Source organism: Ornithodoros turicata, chromosome 1 (assembly GCF_037126465.1).
Source record: "Ornithodoros turicata isolate Travis chromosome 1, ASM3712646v1, whole genome shotgun sequence".
Lineage (NCBI taxonomy): Eukaryota > Metazoa > Arthropoda > Arachnida > Ixodida > Argasidae > Ornithodoros > Ornithodoros turicata.
The window spans coordinates 107103996-107128246 of NC_088201.1; the positions used below are offsets into that span (position 1 = coordinate 107103996).

General features: G+C 42.4%; 1 protein-coding gene across 1 annotated transcript in view; it reads right to left on the minus strand.

The window, feature by feature from the left end:
* Positions 1-1089: 1089 nt before the first annotated feature.
* Positions 1090-24251, minus strand: part of LOC135382017 (neprilysin-3-like) — a 38533-nt gene continuing 15371 nt past the window's right edge. The window contains exon 3 of the mRNA XM_064612576.1: positions 1090-1233. Coding sequence (XP_064468646.1) covers positions 1090-1233 — 144 coding nt within the window. The remainder of the gene's footprint in view (positions 1234-24251) is intronic.

Genomic DNA, 24251 nt, shown 5'->3' on the forward strand with positions numbered 1-24251 from the left:
AATTGGGCCCCCCCGAAGGACGCAAGTAGTATCAATAAATATTAATAGATAACAATAATTTAATACGTAAGCTGTTTTCGGAAGAGAATCTTGACCAAGTACACTGTGAAGCAATGCCGAACATTACCGTATCGGTCTCATACACACGTTGCCGGATACGATAGTCACTTTAAGGTATGACAGTCTCTCTCTATAGGGTGTAGCCAACTCCAACAAAATAATCCACCAGACTGACTGCGTCTCAACGTAAACAAGCGCTCCAGCCCATCAGTGGCCATCCTGGGTAGCCAGGTTGGGCCCAATTGCACGAGCACCGAACCGCACAAGGACCATTTTAAACGTGCTCCCGAGTACCGTAAGCGACGGAATTTGGCCACAGCGCGCTTTAGAACTGTGTTTGTAGACAATGAATTCGGTCACAAGTGTGACGTGTGCGATGGACTATGGTTCCAGAAGGACTTGAAGGTCGTGACTACCCCCGTGGTCCGATTCTTGGAGGACGCGTTCCATTGCGAAGGCACGGCCTAGATTCATGCCCTGCCGTAGCCGCTCAGACGTGCGCAGACACAAGCGGGTGCCCTCGCTCAGCAGAAGTAACGGGTACAGGTACCCGTCATACCGCACTCATCTGCCCAAATTTTGTCTAAACCCGAACAAGACATAACAAAAATAACTCTGGCAAATCCTTCATTTGCCTTTTTGCGATGAAAGTAGAAACCGATCACGGTACCGTTGCCAGTTTTTACCGCGATAGCTGTAGAGTGGACGTATATGGGGGAGGGGGATTCTGGAGTCAGAGGAAGAGTCTCCGAAGCATCCAGTAAAGCGATTCCGCATGCGCCTCACAGAGGGCGCTAAAGTTTCACATTGTAATGTCTCAGGTGGACCCGACAGCTCTCGCCGTTCGTTAAATAGCCCGAAGCATTCGCGATAATTCTGCCATAATCTTTTAGATAACCCTTACGTAAGCACAGCACTTACGTATTTGTACTTTTCTTCCAAGTAGCTGTCATTCATGAGCCAGTCTGCGTATCCAATCTTGGGTGTCATGCTGTCTACCTGCGACAAAGAAAAGAGGAATAAACAGGATTACGAATGGTCGTGGAGAGAGTTCCATAATGTGATGACCACTACCTTATTCAAAGCCTTCTCTTTTGTGCTATTGTCCATCCATGTCTTGTTTTCTATGAGCTCGTGGAATGTTTTCTTTAACTCCTCCACAAATGTCTTCGTCTGAAAGGCACGACATCCTATAGTCTATATGCATTTTAAAACGTATGGTATGAACAGTGGTCCGAGAAGCTCAAGAACAACCCGACGTAGCGCACTTGGCACGTAATGATAGTACAAAGGTTTAGTGTACAAGATCGGTACAACCTCTGCAAGTTCACTGCAGTCACAATCAACGTCCGTGATTTATTCACTTATTTGTTAATATTATTGACCATGTTTCGACCCAAGCAGGAGGAGTGACAAGTAATTGCAGATACAAATGATCATAAGAAAAACATAACACAGTCAAAAAGGAACACAGAACGCTCGAAATACGCATACTTCTAAAGAGTATATTTTTAGGGTTTTAGTGCATCGTAGGCTGTCGCCATTGCGTACGTAAGAGATAGCGTTGGTGGTTCTGCGCACGCGCAAAAAGAGAGCTTCGCGCATCGCGCAGAGCCACCACGTTATCCCTTACTATGCAAATGCGATAGCGTATGACGTACTAAAACTATCTATAATGCTGACTTAACCGAACGGAATGGAACAGAAAGGTTGGCAATGAGTTGAACTCTCGAATAGTGCGGAAAAAAAGAGAGTTTCGGTTCGAGCGAATATAGACTTAAAAGACAGAGGGATGCATGTGACGTTCGTTTCGAACAACCAGCCCGTTGGAGAAACGGCAGAGCATTTATTTGAAATTCACGTTTCAAGTGATACGATGTCATTGTCAGATTAGTAACGCTGTCTGGCCTACCGTATGCACTAAAGATGAACTTTATAGCCCCCTTTGAACCATTTCAAGTTTTTAGAAATGACATTTATTACAGGGATCCCGCAAAACAGAAGGATATTCGAGAACTAACCTCAATGTCGAGTTAAAAGCTAATAATTTAACGTTAGGAGAAGCTCTGAGCAGTTTTCTGTTCAGGCAACCCAACGTATACACATGGCGGCCGAACGTGTAAGTCAATGTTTGTTGATCATTTTAATCCTGAAGTGACAATCACACCAATGTATTTAAATTCCATCACTTCATCGATAATTAGACTTCCGATATAGAATAAGATAATAGTATAGGTTGCATTTTGTTAGTGGCGCAAAGTAGGGCGGCTTTCTTATTTGCTCACAGCTTTACATCGTCTCTCATTCTGTAGCACCGCTCAGAAATATCTTTTGAGCTATTCAGCAAGCTTGGTCACCATATGAATAGCCAGGACAGTAAAGAACGCAGCCAGTGAGTAATCTTATTCAAGCTCTGTTGCGCAAAACGTGGACATATCATTGACGTAGATAAAAAATAGCACTGGCCCGATTACACTGCCCTGTGGGACACCCCAGGTAACACCTACATTGTGAGAAGAAAACGCTGAAATGTTCACTGCCAAAGTGCTGTTCGACAAATAAGCATTTATCAAATTAAGAATCCACAGTGGTAAGCCTATATTAACCAATATAGGGATGAGTTGGTAATGGAGGCGCTCAATCTAAGGCTGTGCTAAAATCTAAAAATAGAGCATCCACTTGCCAACCTTTATCAATATCTGATGGCAGATTATTTTTGGCCGGCGGACGTTCTTGGCCTTCTGTTGCTCAACCGTCGAATGACTAATTACCTAAAAATCGTTAATTACCTTTTTAATTAAAAAGCTACAAAGTTGTCCCGATGAGAACATCGGTCCCCTTGGTGACCTGATACCATAGCCGTTTTCAGAACAAAAATCCATTAGATAGATCGTCAGCGAAAAATTCGTGAAAGAACGCATTTTTTTTCTCGATTTTGTTTATTGCGCATCTCCAGAGAGGCGTCTTCCCTTCACTCCCAATGCGAGAGGGTGAAGGTGCACAGTGCCGCCTCATCCGTCGAAGATGAACTTTAACTCGCGGAAACAAAACAAAACGAATGTATCGGGTGACGATATCGGATATTCCCTAATCTTGGGTTGCAATTTCTGTTTCCTTTCAATCGTTTTCCACGACGCAAGACGCGATGTGTGCTCTTTCACCATTTCACATTGGGGGTGAAGGAATGACGCGCGATGAACAAGAAAAAAAAAGTGTTCGTTCACTATTTTTTTTGCGGACGATCTATCGAACGGATTTTTGTTCTGAAAACGGCTGTGGAATTAGGCGACAGAAGGGACCAAATGTTCTCATTGGGACAACCTCGTAGCTTTTATAATTAAAAAGTTAATTAACGATTTTTAGGTAATTAGTCATTCGACGGTTGAGATGTCCAAGAACCCTCCACCGGCCCAGAGATGATAGAAGAGAAAACTGGATGTCTACAGCCGTTATAGTTTTCTTAATGAAAAATCTGTATAGAAAAAAAGGACACCCTGCAGAATGGTTGCGTTGCGAAAAAAAAAACACACACACACGCACACCCAAGATGATGCATTTAAAATGTTTTCGTACTCCCTTAGAGCAGACATGCAAAGCAGTGCCGGATTTAGGGGAGGGCAGATGGGGCACCTGCCCCGGGGCCACCACCACAAAGGGGGCCCCACCAGTAAAGGTCTTGTCCAAGGGAAATCTGTTTTGCATGCCTGAAACGCATCCATGAAACGGAAACTTGATAAAAACCTGTCCTCCCGCTACGCATATCGACCCCGAATAACACACTGGATAAACATGAATAAAATATTTATTTCACTTGTCTACGAAATGTTCAAAGTATGACAAAACCTGACTGCTGAAAAATCTCGGACTAGTGTGCCACACGGCCGCCGTCATTAAGAAACAAAACGATGTCATTTATAGACATATAATACACGAATACAAAGAATACATAGAATAATACATAGAATGCACGAGGGAGCCCCCCCCCCCAGCCCCGGGGCCCCCCATCACTGTAAATCCAGCACTGATGCAAAGTATTAAATGCGATAGCGTTTGTTTAACACACTGATGGGACTCTGTGAAGTATAGCGATCTCCCCCTAGTTTGTATTTTTATTGGGCACCTGGGCTGATAAGAAACGTGTCGGCGGGCGGGGTTTTAGCAGGGTCGAAGGTCGTGACGATAGCGGTTCCTGAAACACGATAAGCCATGATTCCTTCGAAGTGACTGACATCATATTGTAATTTGACAGCTCCGTTCATTGTATCGGTTTCGTAGAGCGCTTGCGACCTGCTGAAACTGTCTCGTGTCTGCACTGTGCGTTTCGTTATGTCATCCGACACCATGGACGTGATGATGACAAACCTGCACGACGGCATCGTAACGGTTAGTTGAGCACTCTCGAGAACGATGAAGTAGGTCGCGTTCATGTTTATGTTTATTCGCTCGGAGTCGTGTTTTCGCTATGAGTCCGAGCGCGTCCGAGCGAATAAACATAAACGCCCTATTCGCGATTTTCGCCAAATCGACGCCGCACAGCGGTGAAACTCGGGACTAGCCGATACAGGTACACACGGCCGACCCCGCTTTCACTTGCGGAGAACTTGCTGCTTTTCGCGTGGGTCGCTCAGCTGAACCTGTATTTTGTTGTTGCAATCATGGATGAAGGAAGCAGTGCAGACAACGACCAGCAAACAAAACCAAACGACTTTTGTTCTGTGCCACAATGCGACTATGCGCGACAATGCGACTATGCGCGCCGACGGGACAGCCAGTTTGTCTTTCCACATTTTCTTCTTTCCACATATGGAATACCGCCTACTTTGACGCATCCTCGGAAGAGATGGATTGAGGAACGCGAAATCAGCAAACCTGTTACATCAGCAATGCTTATGTGTGTATGACAGAGCTCATGGAGCGGCACTGCCTACATATCTGATGAACGTTCTTTTTCTTTCTTTTTTTTTCTTTTTGCTGAGGCACACTTCTGTGCAACTCACGTCAGGAAGGGAAGCAAAACCTAGTCTATGCAAAACACAACAATATTTTTCTAACTTGAGTAGCCACTATGTGCAATAAATCGCAAGGAATAGCGCGAAAACGTATACAAAGTCAGTTTTGTAACTGTGCATTTGAATCAGCGCGTCAAATCACTTCGGAAAGAATGCAGAAAGAGTGCGACGATTCGTTAAGGTTTCCCAAAAACATGCGCACCAGTGACAGACGGATGTGGCAACATTACCCTGTAAATTCTAAACTATACATTCGTACACTGGCTACACACTTCCAAGATCTTATCTGTAAGAGAGCATCTGCACAGATATCCTGTGCTTGCATGTCTCTGACATTCCTGCAGCACATGACGCTCGCTCCTTGCTATTGCGGCCTCGCAACCGGTAAACGTGAAATTCACCTTCACGAAGTTTGGTTGATCAAACACGCCGGAACTTCGCATATAATAAGCGAAAACTATAGCCTTCTCTTTGGACAACTCGGTTACGCCTGCCAGAAGTATATGAGCAGCGTTTAATACTCGTTCGCCTTCAACGCATCGAGAATCAACATTGCAATTCAGAAACCTCAAAATCGAAACTAAGTGACAACCTGGATACGTCCGCCATGTTGGAGTTAATATCTGCCACCTACAGGTCGCGCAAAACGTGAACAGCTCCGGTTAAACAACGGGCATCGCTACAATCAAAATCCCGCCTCGTTCCATTGTCTCAGGTTTCTCTGGTTCCTATCAACTTCAGGACGGTCATGCTGTTCAAGAACAAGCGCGTTCCGTCAACGCGAACGTCGTGGCCGTTCATAAATCGAAAGGTGCGACCTACGAGAATGTACCTAGTGTACCCCTATAGCAAGTCACAACGCCTCGTCCCTGTCGCGAGTGACTAGCCTCCAAGGGCAGTACATCACTAACGTGGACCAAGACTATCACACCGAGCGCAACAGAGACAAACATCTACACGACGAGTTTCCAAGACTGGAGCGCCACAGCCTCGATACCGTTACACCAAGGCAAGTTTCTCGACTCGGTTCATACATCGAAACAAGCGCTCTGAGCATGGTCCTAGCGAACGTTCAGTTTGCGAGTGCAGAGGATGGGTGTTCAGGGTCATGCAATTCTTACGAAGGCGCGCGTGCGCGGGTTGACTGAAACGTGGACTGATGATCCGTGCGACATCGACAGATACAGGTGCGTGTCGTTCCACATGCGCCTAGAGAGGAGAGCAGCTGGTGTCACACTTTACGTCGAGCGAGGGAAAAGCATAGATTCAGAAGTTACCTGTCAAAAAGAACTCGTTACAAGTGAAGTTACCGTGTGAAAAATGTAACTAAGTTAATAACGAAGTTCTTCAGTCTGAAATGTAACTCGCAGGTACTGAGTTACTTAAAAAAAAGAACGAGTTACTTCCAAGTTACTTCGGACACAAAATAGCATTACGCAGGTGCAGGGCGCGTGAGCAGTTGAGTTTAGACCTTGAGTTGCCGACGGTGGAGTGCAGCACGCTTAGATCGTTTTCGTTTATGTCCAACAATAGACCTGTCCCTGTTTGTAAACAAATGACGTCATAGTGTTCGACAGCGCCGCAAATTTGGTAGAATTGAGCTACGCTCGAAGCTAGAGGTGAACAAGGTCGCGCCCGAAAGCCACAGTCTTGAGCGGATTACGATATGGTCCCTAAAAGGGACGCGACAGTAGTATGTAGGGGTTGGGAAGGAGCGGAGTGGCGAAACTACGACAATGACCCCTGAGTCCTAACGTGAGCCCTGCGCGTATTTTTCCCTCCGCGGCGCGTGTGCGGAGGGTTGTCCGCGTGCTTGTCGGCGGGGGGAGGGCTGCGTGCGCGCTTACCCTCTCACATTTTGAGCCTGGGCCGACTTCTTTCGACATTTTTTAGCCTTGGCCGACTTGGTTCGCGTATTTTTTCCCGCACCCGGCGGGCGGCGCTCGGGTGGAGGCGCTTACCGGTGGGTGGCGCGTGGCTGGAGGGCTGCGTGCGCGCTTACCCGCTCACATTTTTTTCAGTCTGGGTCGACTTCTTTCATCATATTTCTACCTGTGCCGACTTCAATCGTAATATTTTTTCCAGCTACAACAGGTGTGCAGTAGGCTGTTTACATGCAAAGGATAGCCATACACAAAAGTACAAGTGAAAATTTATTTATTAAAGTCAATAGTGCAAGGAATTATGCTGTGACTCTGTCTGGAGGAGAAAAACCCAGCCAAAAAACCTAAAGCAGAAGAAACACAATACAATACACGTAACAAAGAATATACTTAGCATATACAATAGCATTGAATAGGTATCACATATCAAACACAATATTTTTTATGAACTGTAATCATACACACAAGCTTTCAAAGAATCAGGATTAAAATGCTGTAACACATTTAGTCAAAGAAGATTAGGTATCACAGATCAAACACAATATTTTTTATTAACTGTAATCATGCACACAAGTTTTCAATGAATCAGAATTAAAATGCAGTAGCACATTTAATCAAAGAAGATGTTCTTAATCAATACGATTACAATCAAAATTACAAGTTTTATTATAAAAAGTTTGAGATGTGAGAACCTGATAGATGTAAGTAATTTTGAGCACAATATAGATGCCAAGTTTAATATTCCAATATGACACAAATTTAAATAATCAATTTCTATTGAAGTGAATAGCACAGACAAAAGGAAATAATTCGACTCAACACATAACATTAATATAGAACATAACCGATATGCTCTAATATGTAGGGAAATAATAGCTACACAATACCATATCAAAACGAGAAACAAACACCACATTTAACCAAAGAAGATATTCTTAATCAATATGATTACAAACAAAATTACAAGTTGTATTATACAAAGTCTAATATTCCTATACGTGAGAACCATCAGTGCAATAGTGGGAAGTTCTGATAGTTGTATATAATTATCTGTGAACAGCAGAAACCCTGGAAGACCATGGGACACAAACACAAGAGGAAATAAAATCTATACCACTACAAAGAAGTTATTCTTAGTCAAAACAACAAAAGAGAAAAATCTATTATTTTAACTATCATAAAATCATCCTCGTGACATAATCTAATCGAACATTATACAATTTTCATAAGAGGCACTACAAACATTACTTTGTTTTATGAATCCAACACAGAAAATAGATATGTTAAAAATGACCTTCACAACATAGCACGCTCCTAGCCAACAACCAGATCTGATGATATCTTATTTGTTGAAGACGGCTGCCGATAGATGTGTGGAATACCATGGAATACGAACGACACGAACACAAGGGGAAATAAAATCTATGCCACTACAAAGAAGATATTCTTAATCAATATGATTACAATCAAATTACAAGTTGTATTATAAAAGGTCTAATATTCCTACACATGAGAACCATCATTGCAATAGCGTCAATATCTGTTACAACATTTCGAGCGCAATTCCAACATTACACAACTGTTAATTAACCAATTTCTTATTAAGTGAACAGCATAGACATAAGGAAATAACGAGAAACAACACAATCAACAGCTACAATTAATAGAAGGCCAAACCTCCACACCATCCAACGCATAGAGAAATAATAGCTAATCAATCTATCAAAAGGAGAAATACGTATTACAATATAGCACAGAGTTAACGCTGAAGAACAGAGGAACACTCTAAGCGGCAACATGTAAACAACAACAGAGGAAATCTATCATTGAACCATCATAAAATCGACCAACATACAATTTTCATTCTAACAAACACTATGAACCTTGATGGAGGTATCGAAGACATAGAAAACCCGCCTCAGTGGCTCAGTTGGTAGTGTGTTCGCCTTCTGATCCCGAGATCGCGGGTTCGAACCCGGTCGAGGACGCCAGCAACTTGGTGGCAGGGTACAAGTTGCTTACACACGCCGTCTTCCGCGAGGGACGTTAAATACGATGTGCCGTGTTATGAGCTTTCATCGCACGTTAAAGAACCCTCAGGTGGGCAAAAGCAATCTACAGACCGACCGCTGTGGCGTCGCTCATGATCTCAGTTGTCTCGCGACGTAAACCCCCAATTATAAAATTATAATTATATAAGACATAGAAAATATGCACTTTTTTATCTCGGTTTTCACTCTTTTCCTCAAAGCCGGGAGACTTTATGTCTCTATCTATATGACCAAGACGAAGCAACTCCTACGCTTTATCACTCAAAGGGTTGGGGGCTATATTCCTTCGTCCAGCAAACAGGGTGTTCTAGAGGTCAGATAAGATAGTTCAAAGGCGATATATTTTATTGTGCAGCGCAAATAGATGTGGATATTATTCGCGGGGATCACTATATTTTCGTATCCTTTCCTTGAAACGGAAATCTTTCGTCAAAGTGGTTGACAAGTCGACTAAGTTTGTACAGAAGCGATATTGTTATTGAACATGTAGAGAAAGTCCAAATTATTAAATGGTAGCAACAATACTCAATGAAAAACGAGAAACAAATTTAATTACATCAAGTTTTGTAATATCTTGCAGCAGAAAGTTCTATATAGATGATCCACACAGAAAAATCAAATGTGAAACACAACTCAGAAATATGAGGCATTCCCAACTCAGAGATTATTTTTACTTATCTCAATCGAGTGAACAATTGAAACAAATACGACACAATTAATACATAATGTCCAACTCATAGAATATCAGTCGAACCTGAAACAAAACAATAATTAATTCAGACAAATCATTTCTAAGCAAGAAGGGTGAATACACCGTAGAATCTGTACAGAAACTTGTCATTTTGAATGAATAAACATGATCAACTAGTGGATTCAAGCGATAAAGTGTGATGAAACCCGACGACCCCCAACACCAACATCAAGTTCGGGAGGGACGGGCTCTAGTATGGCCTTGTACATGATTTTGTGCTGGCTACCATAAGTCATGGGAAGATGTGATAGAACACTGCTTCGAAAAGGAAGAGCCGCGAAACGATTCCATTATCGCTGCATTTCAAAACGTCCTAGACATCGTCGTATTCGGAGATATGGTACAAACTACAGAACTGAAGGTGCAAGAATTTATATGCCGAATCTACAATACTTATAAAAATATCTGCACATCAACGTCGGAAGGGCCACTGGGATTGATGACGGAGTTTTTGAGATTTGCTAATGAAGAATTGGAATACACTAGGCCAGATTTAATTGTAATCATTGCAATGGGCATTGTGTTCATCAAGAAAGCAGTCAGATCAAGTTATCATATACAAGCGGTCTATATTGCACAGTTCATTACGGATTTGTTGAAATTACACATATCTGAGATGGAAAGTACATAAAATCTTATCACGTGATATGTTCCACTACCACGGCAACGCAATTATTTTATTCTACCAGTTAGTGATGTCGAATGAACAGAAGTGCAATATTGTCGTGCGCAGGTCTGATGTATCATCACTTATTGAAACTCAACAAATATATCAATTGCGGTGGACCACTGGACGATTTTCATCTAATACTCTCTTGTACGCCATTCAAGAATCTTCATACAAAGAAAGGAAACATCAGTAAGAGACTGTGAAAGTTCATCGCGACAAAGTGCAAGTGCAAAGTTGCTCGTGGCAAGTTGTTGAAGCAATACAAACATGGCGACAACATATCACCTGTGTTAATCAACGCTGGATTCAAGCGCCCGATAATCAGAATGAACTACTTGATGTCTTCGGAATTCATGAATCCAGACAACAAACGAAAAGTTCAGAGTTTGGAATAGAATTGTAATTTATCGGAATAAACAAGCATATAATTGAAATATTAATTGTATTCTTTGTCATCATTGTAATGTATTCTACACATCGCAACGAAAACGGCTTATGATTAGATTGAAGATTACTAAGGAGACGAATATTCCACACTGTGTGTAATAATTCTCATATGGGAATGAGACCTGACCATCAAATAGGTCTTACCCGACAACACTCTGCACAAGTTCAACATCCGAAGGATAGAATTGTCGGAGAAGGATCGGTCATTGAAATTTGAGGCATGATACATCAATCTTTGATTACAAATAAAAAAAAAGGAACATCAATCTTTTGTAAAAACTTATCATATTTCATGAATTAAATTCCACAGTGCATGTATATCTCTCAAACAGTCGCACTAGCCCAGACGTAGCAAAAGAAGAAAAGGCGTCTTTGACAAGCAACCCGATCGGAGTGCGGAATAAATAAATAAATATTTTCGTCATCACAGTTGTCCGTTTGTATGACTGGATAGGAAAAATAAACACTCCAAGATAGGGCAAAACGGAACATAAGGCAAGATAACTGATTGCGGCGGGATAAGTCAAAGCGTTCGCGACACAGTGTCATCGACTTTTGCAATCGCATTTGGGTTCAGTGCCTGCGAGATAATACGAAGCATTCGCAAAGAGCGAATCTATTATCAAATGCTGCGATGCAAATGGAGGATTTTACAAGCTTGATGTGCAGGCGAAGTCTACATTTCTAATCACGTAATCTTCCTAACACACGGCACACAAACGTATATGAAATAATTTCCAAGTGGCAATCAGATTTTGGGAGAAACCGATCACACAACCGTCATCAGAAATGATTAACCAGTATACAATGAAGATGAGCGTTATGCATAAACACAATGGAAAATATGTTATAAATTATAATAAGCAGATCAGCGCAGGTCACACATAAACCTAGATCGAAAAATATACTCGAGATTTATCGTAGCCATACAGAAAAGCTATCACATTATTTTAGTATCATAGCATCCGGGCACTACAAATGGAAAGGCCATACTTTAATTTTATAAGTCTTTAGCTCATAACGTTGTAAAACGCAAATTCCACACTAAAGATGATTTTCTTCTTTAAATTTTCAGTCAAAACTGCACACTATTTATTGCATTTTTTTAAAAGATGTAGATGAAAAAGTTGTGCATATACTCACACATACTGTACAAGATCTTTGATTGTGGCTTAAATGCTAAAATTTATTGATTCACATTCAGGAGAAGTGGTGACTACCACACATCAGTAAGCGTTTAATTAAAATTTGAACAGGTGTTGCAATTTATGATCAGTGTTGTAGAATGTGTAATTTCACAATACGCAAGCTTTAGCTCGCTCACTTTGGCGAGCACTCTTTCACGATGACAGAGAATTTAATCGAATGGATTGATATTTTCTGTATACACTATAACATAATGCGAATTCTTTATGTCGTGGATATTAAAAGTTACGAATATTTTCGGAACGAAATTTACTTAAAACTCGAAGAAAGGGTCACCTGCGTCGGCGAACCCGTTTCCGGAAAAAGCAACACGCTCACGTGCGGTACCGCGTTAACGCGTCGGGCGCAGAATCGCGTTCGGTTTCGGGTACGGCAGTGGGGAAACGCGGCAAGGCATGTTGCCGAAACGTCTTCGAGGACGCGGATGACGCTTTCTTCGAGTTTTAAGTAAATTGTGTGGAATATTCGTCTCCTTAGCAATCTTCAATCTAATCATAAGCTGTTTTCGTTGCGATGTGTAGAATACATTACAATGATGACAAAGAATACAATTATTATTTCAATTATATACTTGTTTATTCCAATTCTATTCCAAACTCTGAAGTTTTCGTTTGTTGTCTTGATTCATGAATTCCGAAGACATCAAGTTGTTTATTCTGATTATTGGGCACTTGAATCCAGCGTTGATTAACGCAGGTGATATGTTGTCGCCGTGTTTGTATTGCTTCAACAACTTGCACTTTGTCGCGATGAACTTTCACAGTCTCTTACTAATGTTTCCTTTCTTTGTATGAAGATTCTTGAATGGCGTACAAGAGAGTATTAGATGAAAATCGTCCGGTGGTCCACCGCAATTGATATGTTTGTTGAGTTTCAATAAGTGATGATACATCAGACCTGCGCACGACAATAATGAACTTTTCTTCATTCGACATCACTGACTGGTAGAATAAAATAATTGCGTTGCCGTGGTAGTGGAACATATCACGTGATAAGATTTTATGTACTTTCCATCTCAGATATGTGTAATTTCAACAAATCCGTTTTCGGGGGGGAGGATAGTTGTGGTGCGCGACGACAAAGTTATCGTCCATCGCGCGCGCATCACAAACTGTGCGATATAGACCGCTTGTATATGATAACTTGATCTGACTGCTTTCTTGATGAACACAATGCCCATTGCAATGATTACAATTAAATCTGGTCTAGTGTATTCCAATTCTTCGTTAGCAAATCTCAAAAACTCCGCCATCAATCCCAGTGGCCCTTCCGACGCTGATGTGCAGATAGTTTTATAAGTATTGTAGATTCGGCATATAAATTCTTGCACCTTCAGTTCTGTAGTTTGTACCATATCTCCGAATACAACGATGTCTTGGACGTATTGAAATGCAGCGATAATGGAATCGTTTCGCGGCTCTTCCTTTTCGAAGCAGTGTTCTATCACATCTTCCCATAACTTATGGTAGCCAGCACAAAATCTGTCCATCTTTTCAGTGCAGAACAATTGTCTCTTTTGTTTTCAAGTGCGGGTCTACAGTTAATTAAAAGCATATCTATGCTCATTTTATTGATTAATTTTTTTTAGAATGTTATTAATATCCACATGCCATGAGAATTATGGAAATTGATTTACAAAAAGATGTGATGACTAAGAAAAAAAAGGTGCGCTTTCAATGATTCTATGTACAAGGCCATACTAGAGCCCTCCCTCCCGAACTTGATGTTGGTGTTGGGGGTCGTCGGGTTTCATCACACTTTATCGCTTGAATCCACTAGTTGATCATGTTTATTCATTGAAAATGAGAAGTTTCTGTACAGATTCTACGGTGTATTCACGCTTCTTGCTTAGAAATGATTTGTCTGAATTAATTATTGTTTTGTTTCAGGTTCGACTGATATTCTATGAGTGGGACATTATGTATGCATGATGTATTAATTGTGTCGTATTTGTTTCAATTGTTCACTCGATTGAGATAAGTAAAAATAATCTCTGAGTTGGGAATGCCTCATATTTCTGAGTTGTGTTTCACATTTGATTTTTCTGTGTTGATCATCTATATAGAACTTTCTGCTGCAAGATATTACAAAACTTGATGTAATTAAATTTGTTTCTCGTTTTTGATTGAGTATTGTTGCTACCATTTAATAATTTGGACACTCTCTACATGTTCAATAACAATATCGCTTCTGTACAAACTTAGTCGACTTGTCAACCACTTTGACAAAAGATTTCCGTTTCAAGGAAAGGATACGAAAATATAGTGATCCCCGCGAATAATATCCACATCTATTTGCGCTGCACAATAAAATATATCGCCTTTGAACTATCTTATCTGACCTCTAGAACACCCTGTTTGCTGGACGAAGGAATATAGCCCCCAACCCTTTGAGTGATAAAGCATAGGAGTTGCTTCGTCTTGGTCATATAGATAGAGACATAAAGTCTCCCGGCTTTGAGGAAGAGAGTGAAAACCGAGATGAAAAAAGTGCATATTTTCTATGTCTTATATAATTATAATTTTATAATTGGAGGTTTACGTCGCGAGACAACTGAGATCATGAGCGACGCCACAGCGGTCGGTCTGTAGATTGCTTTTGCCCACCTGAGGGTTCTTTAACGTGCGATGAAAGCTCATCACACGGCACACCGTATTTAACGTCCCTCGCGGAAGACGGCGTGTCTAAGCAACTTGTACCCTGCCACCAAGTTGCTGGCGTCCTCGACCGGGTTCGAACCCGCGATCTCGGGATCAGAAGGCGAACACTGAGCCACCGAGGCCGGTTTTCTATGTCTTGGATACCTCCATCAAGGTTCGTAGTGTTTGTTAGAATGAAAATTGTATGTTGGTCGATTTTATGATGGTTCAATGATAGATTATTTTCCTCTGTTGTAGTTTGCATGTCGCCGTAGATGTGAAAGGCGTCTTCCGTGCACGACGCCTTCGGATGGAATGACGAATCCTGACGCGTTCTTGTTGTTTCGGGATGCGCCATCGGTATATGCTGCCATAAACGTAGAAAACTTCTCGTCTACCAGAGCGTGAAAATGGGCTCGGAGGACTTGAGGGGGGATCTGATCTCTTCTTTCCAGAAGGTTTGGGAGGCGTACAAAAGTGGGCGGTACCGGTAGAGACCAGGGCGCTTCCGGCGGTATAGTGCCCTTAGTTATGAAGCCAGAGAGAGTCTGGCGTGTCCTCTGCGCTACTCGATAGAAGTCGCTTTCAGGGCGGTATCGAATTTTCCTGAGGAGCGGGTGGCGGGGAATGTGAGCACGCAAACGGAGGTAGTACCGAGCCGTTTCCCGTTCACGGAGAACTTCAATCGGGAGCTCACCAGCTTCAGCCAGTACTTGCCGTGTTTCAGCCATTCTTGGAACTCCGAGGCATCGACGAAGGCTTCGAGCAAACAGGGACCGAAGTGTATTTAATGAAGTTGTTGATATCCTGTGCAGAATAGGAAGGCTGTAAAGCACAGTCGCCCTCACCAATGCCGCGTGAACCGCGAACAGGGAAAGCTGGTCACAGCCCCATCCAGAGCCAGAAAGATGTTGAATTGCGGGGAGCCATCGCTGTACTTTAGTTTCAAGGTGTTTAATGTGCCGAGCCCAGCGCAAGGCCGAGTCGATTGCCACGCCAAGGAAGCGGTGAAAGCGTACCGGTTCAAGCTTCTTTGTACCAAGCCAAAGAGGGAAATTGGCCATAGCTTTACGAGTGAAAGGGAGCTCGACACACTTTTCGGGTGAAAGGTCCATCCCGAGGTGCGTGAGGTACGTATGGATATATGGCCTCACCGGAGATCAGACTGCAACAATAAAAGAGAGCAAAAGTGTGCTAAATCCAAATCCAGCCATTCCGCATCATTTTCTTTATGTCCTGTCAAGACCGCCACCACCAAAAGGCACCAACACCGGACCCTACGACTTCCGTCTGACGCTCCTAGGGATGGTAGTGCCACACTCTCGTCTCGTACAAATGCACATGGTCGCGAGTGAGTGAAATGAACGAGGGTCGCTAAACACAGTTGCGGCTACGCCTATCACAAGCAGTCACCCACCGCCTCCTCGTCCATAAAGGCAGATTACAAACACTTGCGCCAGGGTGATGGAACCAGCAGGCACGAGGAGACAGTTACCCTCATCAGCCTCTCAATATATGCCTTCTCTGGAACTCTTCTCAGCGGTACTCGCTGCCCTTAAGGCAATTGTCTCTGCTTTTCCTGGTGCGTCGCAACTGCCCGAGGTTCAAGCGTTTCTGGCACTGGAGGCATTATCTTCGCATCACCATGACGGCATTGTATAGAAAGGCCATGGCAATGCAGTGGAATCCTCGAAGCCTGTGTAACAAGCACCCTGATTTTAAATTATATCGACAACAGTACAAGTTCCCTTTCATAGCTATATGCGAACACGGCATGGATTGTACACATCGTGTTAATGAATACGCAATCTATCGATCTCATCATTCCCCTGAGAGCAGAACAGCGCTATACGTTCGCAATGACATCGTTGCTGCACCCATCGGATCAGTTTGTCATCGCTCTTATGATTACGTCACCTGCAGGATCCGCCTTGGCCCCATGCTGTTAACGGTCGTCAGTATCTATATCCGTCCCGCGGTACAGGTCCCGTGGAGTGACCCCGAACGCTTACTTGGTTCTCTGGAAGCCCCGGCGCTTGTGCTGGGTGACTTCAATGCACATCAATCGGCCTGGGGAAGCCGAATAACGGACGGTAGGGGAAGGAGGTTGTTGGAGGCAATGGAGAATAATAACATGTGCCTGCTGAACAACCGCGAGCCCACTTACATGCGATCCCCAACGTCACTTGATGTATTGGACCTCTCGTGGTGCTCAACCGACATAATTCGCCACTTGTCGTGCGCTACAGACGTCGACACTAGAGGTAGCGATCATTTTCCTCTATATATTTCGCACGAGAGACTGCCCCTCTCAGCCACTGCTGGACTGACTTCTTTTACAAACTGGAGATTTTTTAGTGCGGGCCTCAGAACATCTGTGCACGCCGGTATGTCCCCAGAGGCTCTCTCTCAAGCAATTACCGGCGGTATTCAGGACGCGGTGGTCATGTCTAAAAGGGTAACATGCCCTGTCGGTCATTCCCCAGCAATTAACCACCTTAGAGCATTACGTCGCCGAGCAGAAAGAACCGCTCGTCGGACAGGGCAACTTACGGACATTGTGGAATACCGCCGGATGAAAGCTAAAGTAACACGAGAACTTAAGAACGAGGACAGGAAGCGTTGGCGTAAGTTTTGCCACCACCTTTCACCATTTGATCCGGCCACGAAGATCTGGCGGACAATCCGATCTCTGAAGGAACGCACCCTAAAAAGAATCCTCTCGCGGCCTTGGCTATCGTTAAGGGTGTAGACGAAAACACGCTTGCGACGGACTTCTGTGTGGTACTAACGACTCCGGCGGCTGCCTCGACCATGCCACTACACCGCAGTTTTGTCTACAGTTTGACGGCTGAACTTCACCAAGACTGGCCCCGTCCCCCGGAAGTTATGGACCGCGACTTCACACTAATCGAGCTAAAGGCAGCGTTGAAGCTTGTGAACGCCGGCTCGTCCCCTGGACCCGATAAAATCACCTGTGCCGCCCTACGAAACCTTGACGGGCGGTCACTCCAAGCTCTCCTTCATGTCTATAATACGTCTTGGCAACAAGGATTTTTACCACATACATGGAAGGAGGCATTGGTTGTTCCCATCCTGAAACCAGGCAAGCCCCCAAATGCCCTATCCTCCTTTCGCCAGGTGAGCCTGACAAGCTGTATGGGAAAACATCTTTAAGAAACATGTCTAAAGTGTAGAGGTAAAGCTGTTTCGCCTGGACCTTTGAAGTGAAGAGGTCGACCAGAGTCGTCACACAACTTAATTGAAATGAAATTTATTTCATTATGCAATAGCTTAAAATATGGTATGTTTTGGAATGCATAACGAATAATATTGTCTTCCTTTGCAGAATATGGGACTAATTTTAATATGAGAAACTTCTTTGCACCTAAATGCGATGATTCAATAATGTCGCAATAAACTATAAAATGATGGAATAAGGGTGTAAGCCTGAGGTGCGTGTTTCCACTCGCAATGTTTGCAAAGGTTCTAAGTGCTGCAAAACCCAACATATTAGAGAGGTATTCTGATAGATGAATGGTAACACCATCAACTGGGTTGATAGTGCCGAGGTTTGTGTCATTGCTATATATGAGTACCACTTTGCCCTTGAACTGATTGTTGATTGTATGGAGCAGTAATTCTGGAGTTTCGTAGCGATTTGGTGGGATAGTTATTCTTTTTCTAACATGTACTTCTTTCTCTATAATCAAATCATAAGTGCGTTCAAACGGGTCTCCATGGTAGTGGGCTGTATCACCTTCTAATATAAAATTATTTAATCTGGGGAGATTCTTGAGCTGTTCTGGAATAGTAAAGACTGTGTAATGACTGTGACAATCTATAACTATTCTCTCGGAATGTTACACTTGCTCCAATTTTGTGCGTTCTAAAAAACGATTTAATGTGGTCTTGACAGAACAACCTGGAATGAATGGAATCAAGCCAAATGGAGTAAGAATAGAAATTTCTTCTAGTATGCATAGCTGCGAAGCGAATTCCTCTCAAAGGAATGTATCCTGGCGCGGTACCTTAGAGCCTATTATAGTAGTGCCTTGAATGGATGCGAGTCCAATAGCATCTTGTAGGTTTTCATCTATAAATTTAATTGAGCGAATAGAATGCGGCAAATGGAATACGTATCTCCCATCATTATAATTGAAAGAAATGTTCAAGTCTTCAAAAAGCTCTAGAAGGGCCATTTCCAATGTTCTTTTAACGATGATAGTCTTGCGAACCTCTGCAAAGTCTTTGTAATCAATCTGCATGACACTGTCATCACTCCGTGGTATATTATAGAATAGATTGCAAATGGATAGTTTTTGTAATGCAACTTCATACTTTCCACTCAGTTGCAGGGGTGCATTCAAAGCAACTGTAAAATTGTCCAGTGTATTTGTTGGATATAATTCAGTACAGTCATTGGATAGGAGGTACATATAAAACTCAGAGCCTGGCAACATCTTTTACTGGAACCCAGGAATTAAATGAATCGTCATAACCAGCCCACTTCACTTTATAATGAGTGACTCCATCAATTTTCTTACTGGATATAATTTTTTCAATTGGATATGGGTCATCAGCCTCTTTGATAACGCGCTGCAATTCGTTTGCATAATATGTGCCTTCTTCTTCTACACTATCTGGGCCTGCAATGTAAAAGACAGGGGGATCTGTTTTCTTATACCTCGAAATTGTATAGATAATGTGAGACTAGTGTCCCGTGTACCCCTTGTCAAAGATTGATCGATTTAATAGCACACGCACTTGCTGGCCAATTTCGAGTGGTATTCTGATGTCATCATCTTTTTTACTGTTTAGCCTACTGAAGAGTTCAACTTCGTTGCTTTCGTTCACTTCATTCAGTGCCATTTTATTAGTTCTATGGTAAGAATTGTTATAATCTTCTATAATCTTTGGAAGAATTTTAAGGTATTTGTGATGTCCTTAACTTCGGAAATATCGGTGCGATTTCCCATAGATTTGCCGTCCTAGAAGTTCGAGTTGGGCACGAGACCTTAAATTATTGAATAATATTATACAGGGTGTCCACGCTAACTGTGAACATATTTTTAAAAAATATGTATAACACTTTTTTCCAAGATGAAATCATTGCAGTATAGCATATGCTGAAGGGCACTCCCTAGCAGGGCATTAGCAAAGTCCAAAGGCAAAGTCTTAATTAACTTTCATTCATTAAGGTTTTATTTATAAAAGCTACAAAGTTGTCCCAATGAGAACATCTGTTCCTTTCGGTCACCTGATATCATAGCCGTTTTCAGAACAAAAATCCGTTCGATAGATCACCCGCAAAAAATTTGTGAAGGAACGGCATTTTTTTCTTTATTTTGTTCATTGCGCTTCTTAGAAGATGCGTCTTTCTTTCACCCCCAATGTGAGAGGGATAAAGCGCACACTATCGCCTCTCGCGTCCTGGAAAAAGATTAAAAGGAAACAGAAAATGCAACCCAAGATAAGGCCAGTTCCGATAGAGTCACCCGATACATTTGTTTTTGTATTGTTTCCCCAAGTTAAAGCTCATCTTCGACGCATGAGGCGGCACTGTGCTCCTTCCCACTCTTCCGTTGGGGATGAAGGAAATACGCGTCTCCGAAGATGCGCAATGAACAAAATAAAGAAAAAAATGGCGTTCCTTCACGAATTTTTTTCGGGCGATCTATCGAACGGATTTTTGTTCTGAAAACGGCTACAATATCAGGTGACCGACAGGAACAGATGTTCTCATTGGCATAACTTTGTAGCTTTTATAATTAAAACTTAATGAAAGTTAATTAAGACATTGCCTTTATACTTTGCTAATGCCCTGCTAGGGAGTGCCCTTCAGCATATGCTATATTGCAATTATTTCATCTTGGAAAAAAGTGTTATACATATTTAAAAAAAAATATGTTCACAGTTAGCGTGGACACCCTGTATATGTAATGTTGTGGGATAGGGTGCGATAGTTTACATCGTTATGGAATAAGTACTGACAGAGAAAAATAATTGATGCATTCTTGTGATGTGATGCTCGCGTATAGAGATGAACCATATCCTGCATAACATTCTTTTCAGTCATGAGATCGTCAACTATAATCAGTGTTGCTATGTTCTCATCCCATGCCTTTGGTAATTCTTTACTAAATGTAATTTTAGTGAATTCATTCTGCCAGCTAGCATCATATTTACTGCCATAAAATATTTGTTCGGGGACTACAGTGAATACTGATAAGTTTCTCAGGACGTTACGAACTAGGTAAGTTTTTCCTGACATGGAAGGTCCACATATAATAATTCGCGCCGGGTGGATGAAAGAAAACGGTCTTATGTCCGACATTGTGTCGCAGAGGTAGAAATGAAACTGAAAATAAGATGAGTTGAAAACTAGATTTATTACCATGCAGTGCTCCCCCAACCATCGATTTGATCCAATTGACTTTTCGCTGACTGTCGTTTGAGTGCAAGGAGACGTTCGTGTGACAAAACACGTCTGATAGCATCAGCTTTCGCTTCACAAATTTCTTGTTTCAGTCGCCATTTCTTCTCTTCGGTTGACTCAACCTCCTCCTCCTCCTCATCCTGTTCCTTTCCAATACATTGGCGAAAGAGCTTCCATATAATTATTTTTGGGCGAGAGAAAGTTGATAATTTGGGGAACGAATAGGAAAATGAGGAGCTGACCTTGTTCCACATGTAATAAATGGAAACGAATGGAGAGGAGGTTGTATGATAATGAGGGTTGAGTACATTTAAAGTGAAAGTTTCTTCCTGTCATCACTTCAAAGATGACGGACAAGAGTGGTAAGTTTTTGCTTCGCGGTTGTGTTGTTTTTTCTCATGAATATTGTCTTTTCTCAGTATTCAGCACAAGCCCCTTGTTTTTCTTTGACAACGGTAAGGAATTATAATGAATATGAAAAAAAGTGTTCAAATTTTATTTCTTGTTTCAGATCATGAATCACCTCCGCCAAGATGTATGTAATAAATTTGTTTAATTTTGACTTTAATATATGACTTCCATTTCAGATGATTTTGCTGGAGCTACCGATTGGTCTTGTATGTACTAGCATATGACTAAGTTTAGTTATTACTAATTGTATGTATCTTTTTTAGACACCAGAGAAGAACGACCACATCACCAGGAATGTGAGTAAAAGTTGTAGGATACGATTATGATAAGAAATTAGATTCTCTTTCAGACGCTTGGGTCCACCACCTCAGTGTATGTATTATTGAAAGTAGAATATTATTGTTTCTATAACGGCAGTGTGATGATATTGAACTGTATCTTTTCCAGATTATCCTGCGTGGCCGCAATATTGCATGTATTATTGAAAACAGAATATGATATTAAATGAGATTCTCTTTCAGACGCTTGGGGTCCACCAGCATCGTGTATGTATTATTGGAGTTGATATTGTTTCTATAATGGCAGTGTGATGATATCGAAATGTATCTTTTCCAGATTATCCCATGTGGCCGCAATATTGTATGTATTATTGAATGCGAATATAGTGTCATATAAAGATAAGTGGTCTTTCAGGTCGTTGGTGTGGGGCTCCGTAAGTGATCAATTGGTAAGCAGTTTGATGAATGTTGATTTTATGTTTTCTTTCAGAATCTAAGGACTGGATATAATTAATAAATTTGTATATTATTCACATGTACTGCCTTGTGTTTTTGTTTCTTCTGTTACAGGCCGTGAAGGTTTTTCGGCTGGGTTTTTCTCCTTCACCTAATTCGCATCACAATTGGCACAATTCCCAGCACAATGGGCTTTAATAAATATATCTCAACTTGATTGGCATTAGAATTGGCATTAATAAATATATTTTCACCCATACTTTTTGTGTATGACCCTTCTTTGCATGTCTCTGCATGTTATAATCGCGCGGACAACCCTCCACACACGCGCCACGGCGGGAAAAATACGAGCAGGGCTCAGGGGTCCAGGTTGTTGTATCGGAAATATGAATGAAGTCGGACCAGGCTGAAAAATACGTTACGATGAGCGCACGCGCAGCCCTCCCCCGCCGATAAGCGCGAGGACAAGCCTCCGCACACGCGCCGCGCGGGGTAAACTACGCGCAGGGCTCAGGGGCAGGGCACAGGGGTCCAGGTTGTTGTATCGGAAATATGAATGAAGTCGGACCAGGCTGAAAAATACGTTACGATGAGCGCACGCGCAACCCTCCCCGCCAATAAGCGCGAGGACAAGCCTCTGCACACGCGCCGCGCGGGGAAAAATACGCGCAGGGCTCAGGGGCAGGGCTCAGGGGCAGGGCCCAGGGGTCCATGTCGTAGTTTAACATTGTCGTAGTTTCACAACCACTACATACTACTTACGTGTATTGTGTTTCTTCTGCATCAAGTTTTTTGGCTGGGTTTTTCTCCTTCACACAGAGTCATAACATAATTTCTGACACTAATGACTTTAATAAATATATTATCACTTGTACTTTTGTGTATGGCTATCCTTTGCATGTAAACAGCCTACTGCACACCTGTTGTAGCTGGAAAAGAAATTACGATTTAAGTCGGCCCAGACTGAAAAAATGTCAGCGGGTAAGCGCGCACGCGGCCCTCTAGCCACGCGCCACCCACCGGTAAGCGCCTCCACCCGAGCGCCGCCCGCCAAGTGCGGGAAAAAATACGCGAACCAAGTCGACCCAGGCTGAAAAATGTGAGAGGGTAAGCGCGCATGCAGCCCTCCCCCCGCTGATAACCGAGCGAACAAGCGAGGAACCTGACCATATCCAATTTTTTTTAAATATATTCTTCAGGGGACGAGAAATGATGAAAAATGCGCCTATATTTAAGCCCCAATCTTCAGCCATTTTCGAGGGAGAAGGGGAGAAAGAAACTGGTCGAAATGTGACCCAGTCATTTCGAGCTACTTTGAGGGCTTCTCAATTGAGAAGTATGTGGTTCTAAGAGCCACAATATATTGCACCTGCTCACTGCTACATGGACAACATGCTATCTTCTTCCTACCCATTTGTAACTGAAACTTTTTTCGTAAAAAAATGGCAAAGTCGCAAGAAAACGCGAAGAACGGCGTTTTTCGGAGCCTTTTTGTACTGACGCCGCTTATCAGAGAACAATGAAACCTACACCATTGATTTCGTCATTGCATGCCCTATGTGTTGATACCATTTTCATTCTTCTAGTGTTAATCTGCTAGAAGCAGATTGTAACAATCCCACAGGCGGTATCGCGATTTAACTGTATTTCGGCCGGCGCTATCAAAAAATGGCCACCAAAAAGTTGCCGCGATTTTTTTATATGTTGTGCAGAAACCCTTTCCTAACACACAGAAAAAAAATTGAGATTCGTATTTGATCAGGGTGTCGAACCGAAACGTTTATCGTTCCGGTTTTCGTTCTGGTTCTATCATAAACGGTCCGGTACCGGTTCTGCTCTGGAGCAAAAAAATAACGGTTCTCTACCGGTTTTGAACCGGTTCCGCTTCTGGTGGGCATATTCATTCCCATGTTGCAAAATGTAAACCCGTTTATTCCGCACACATAGTATT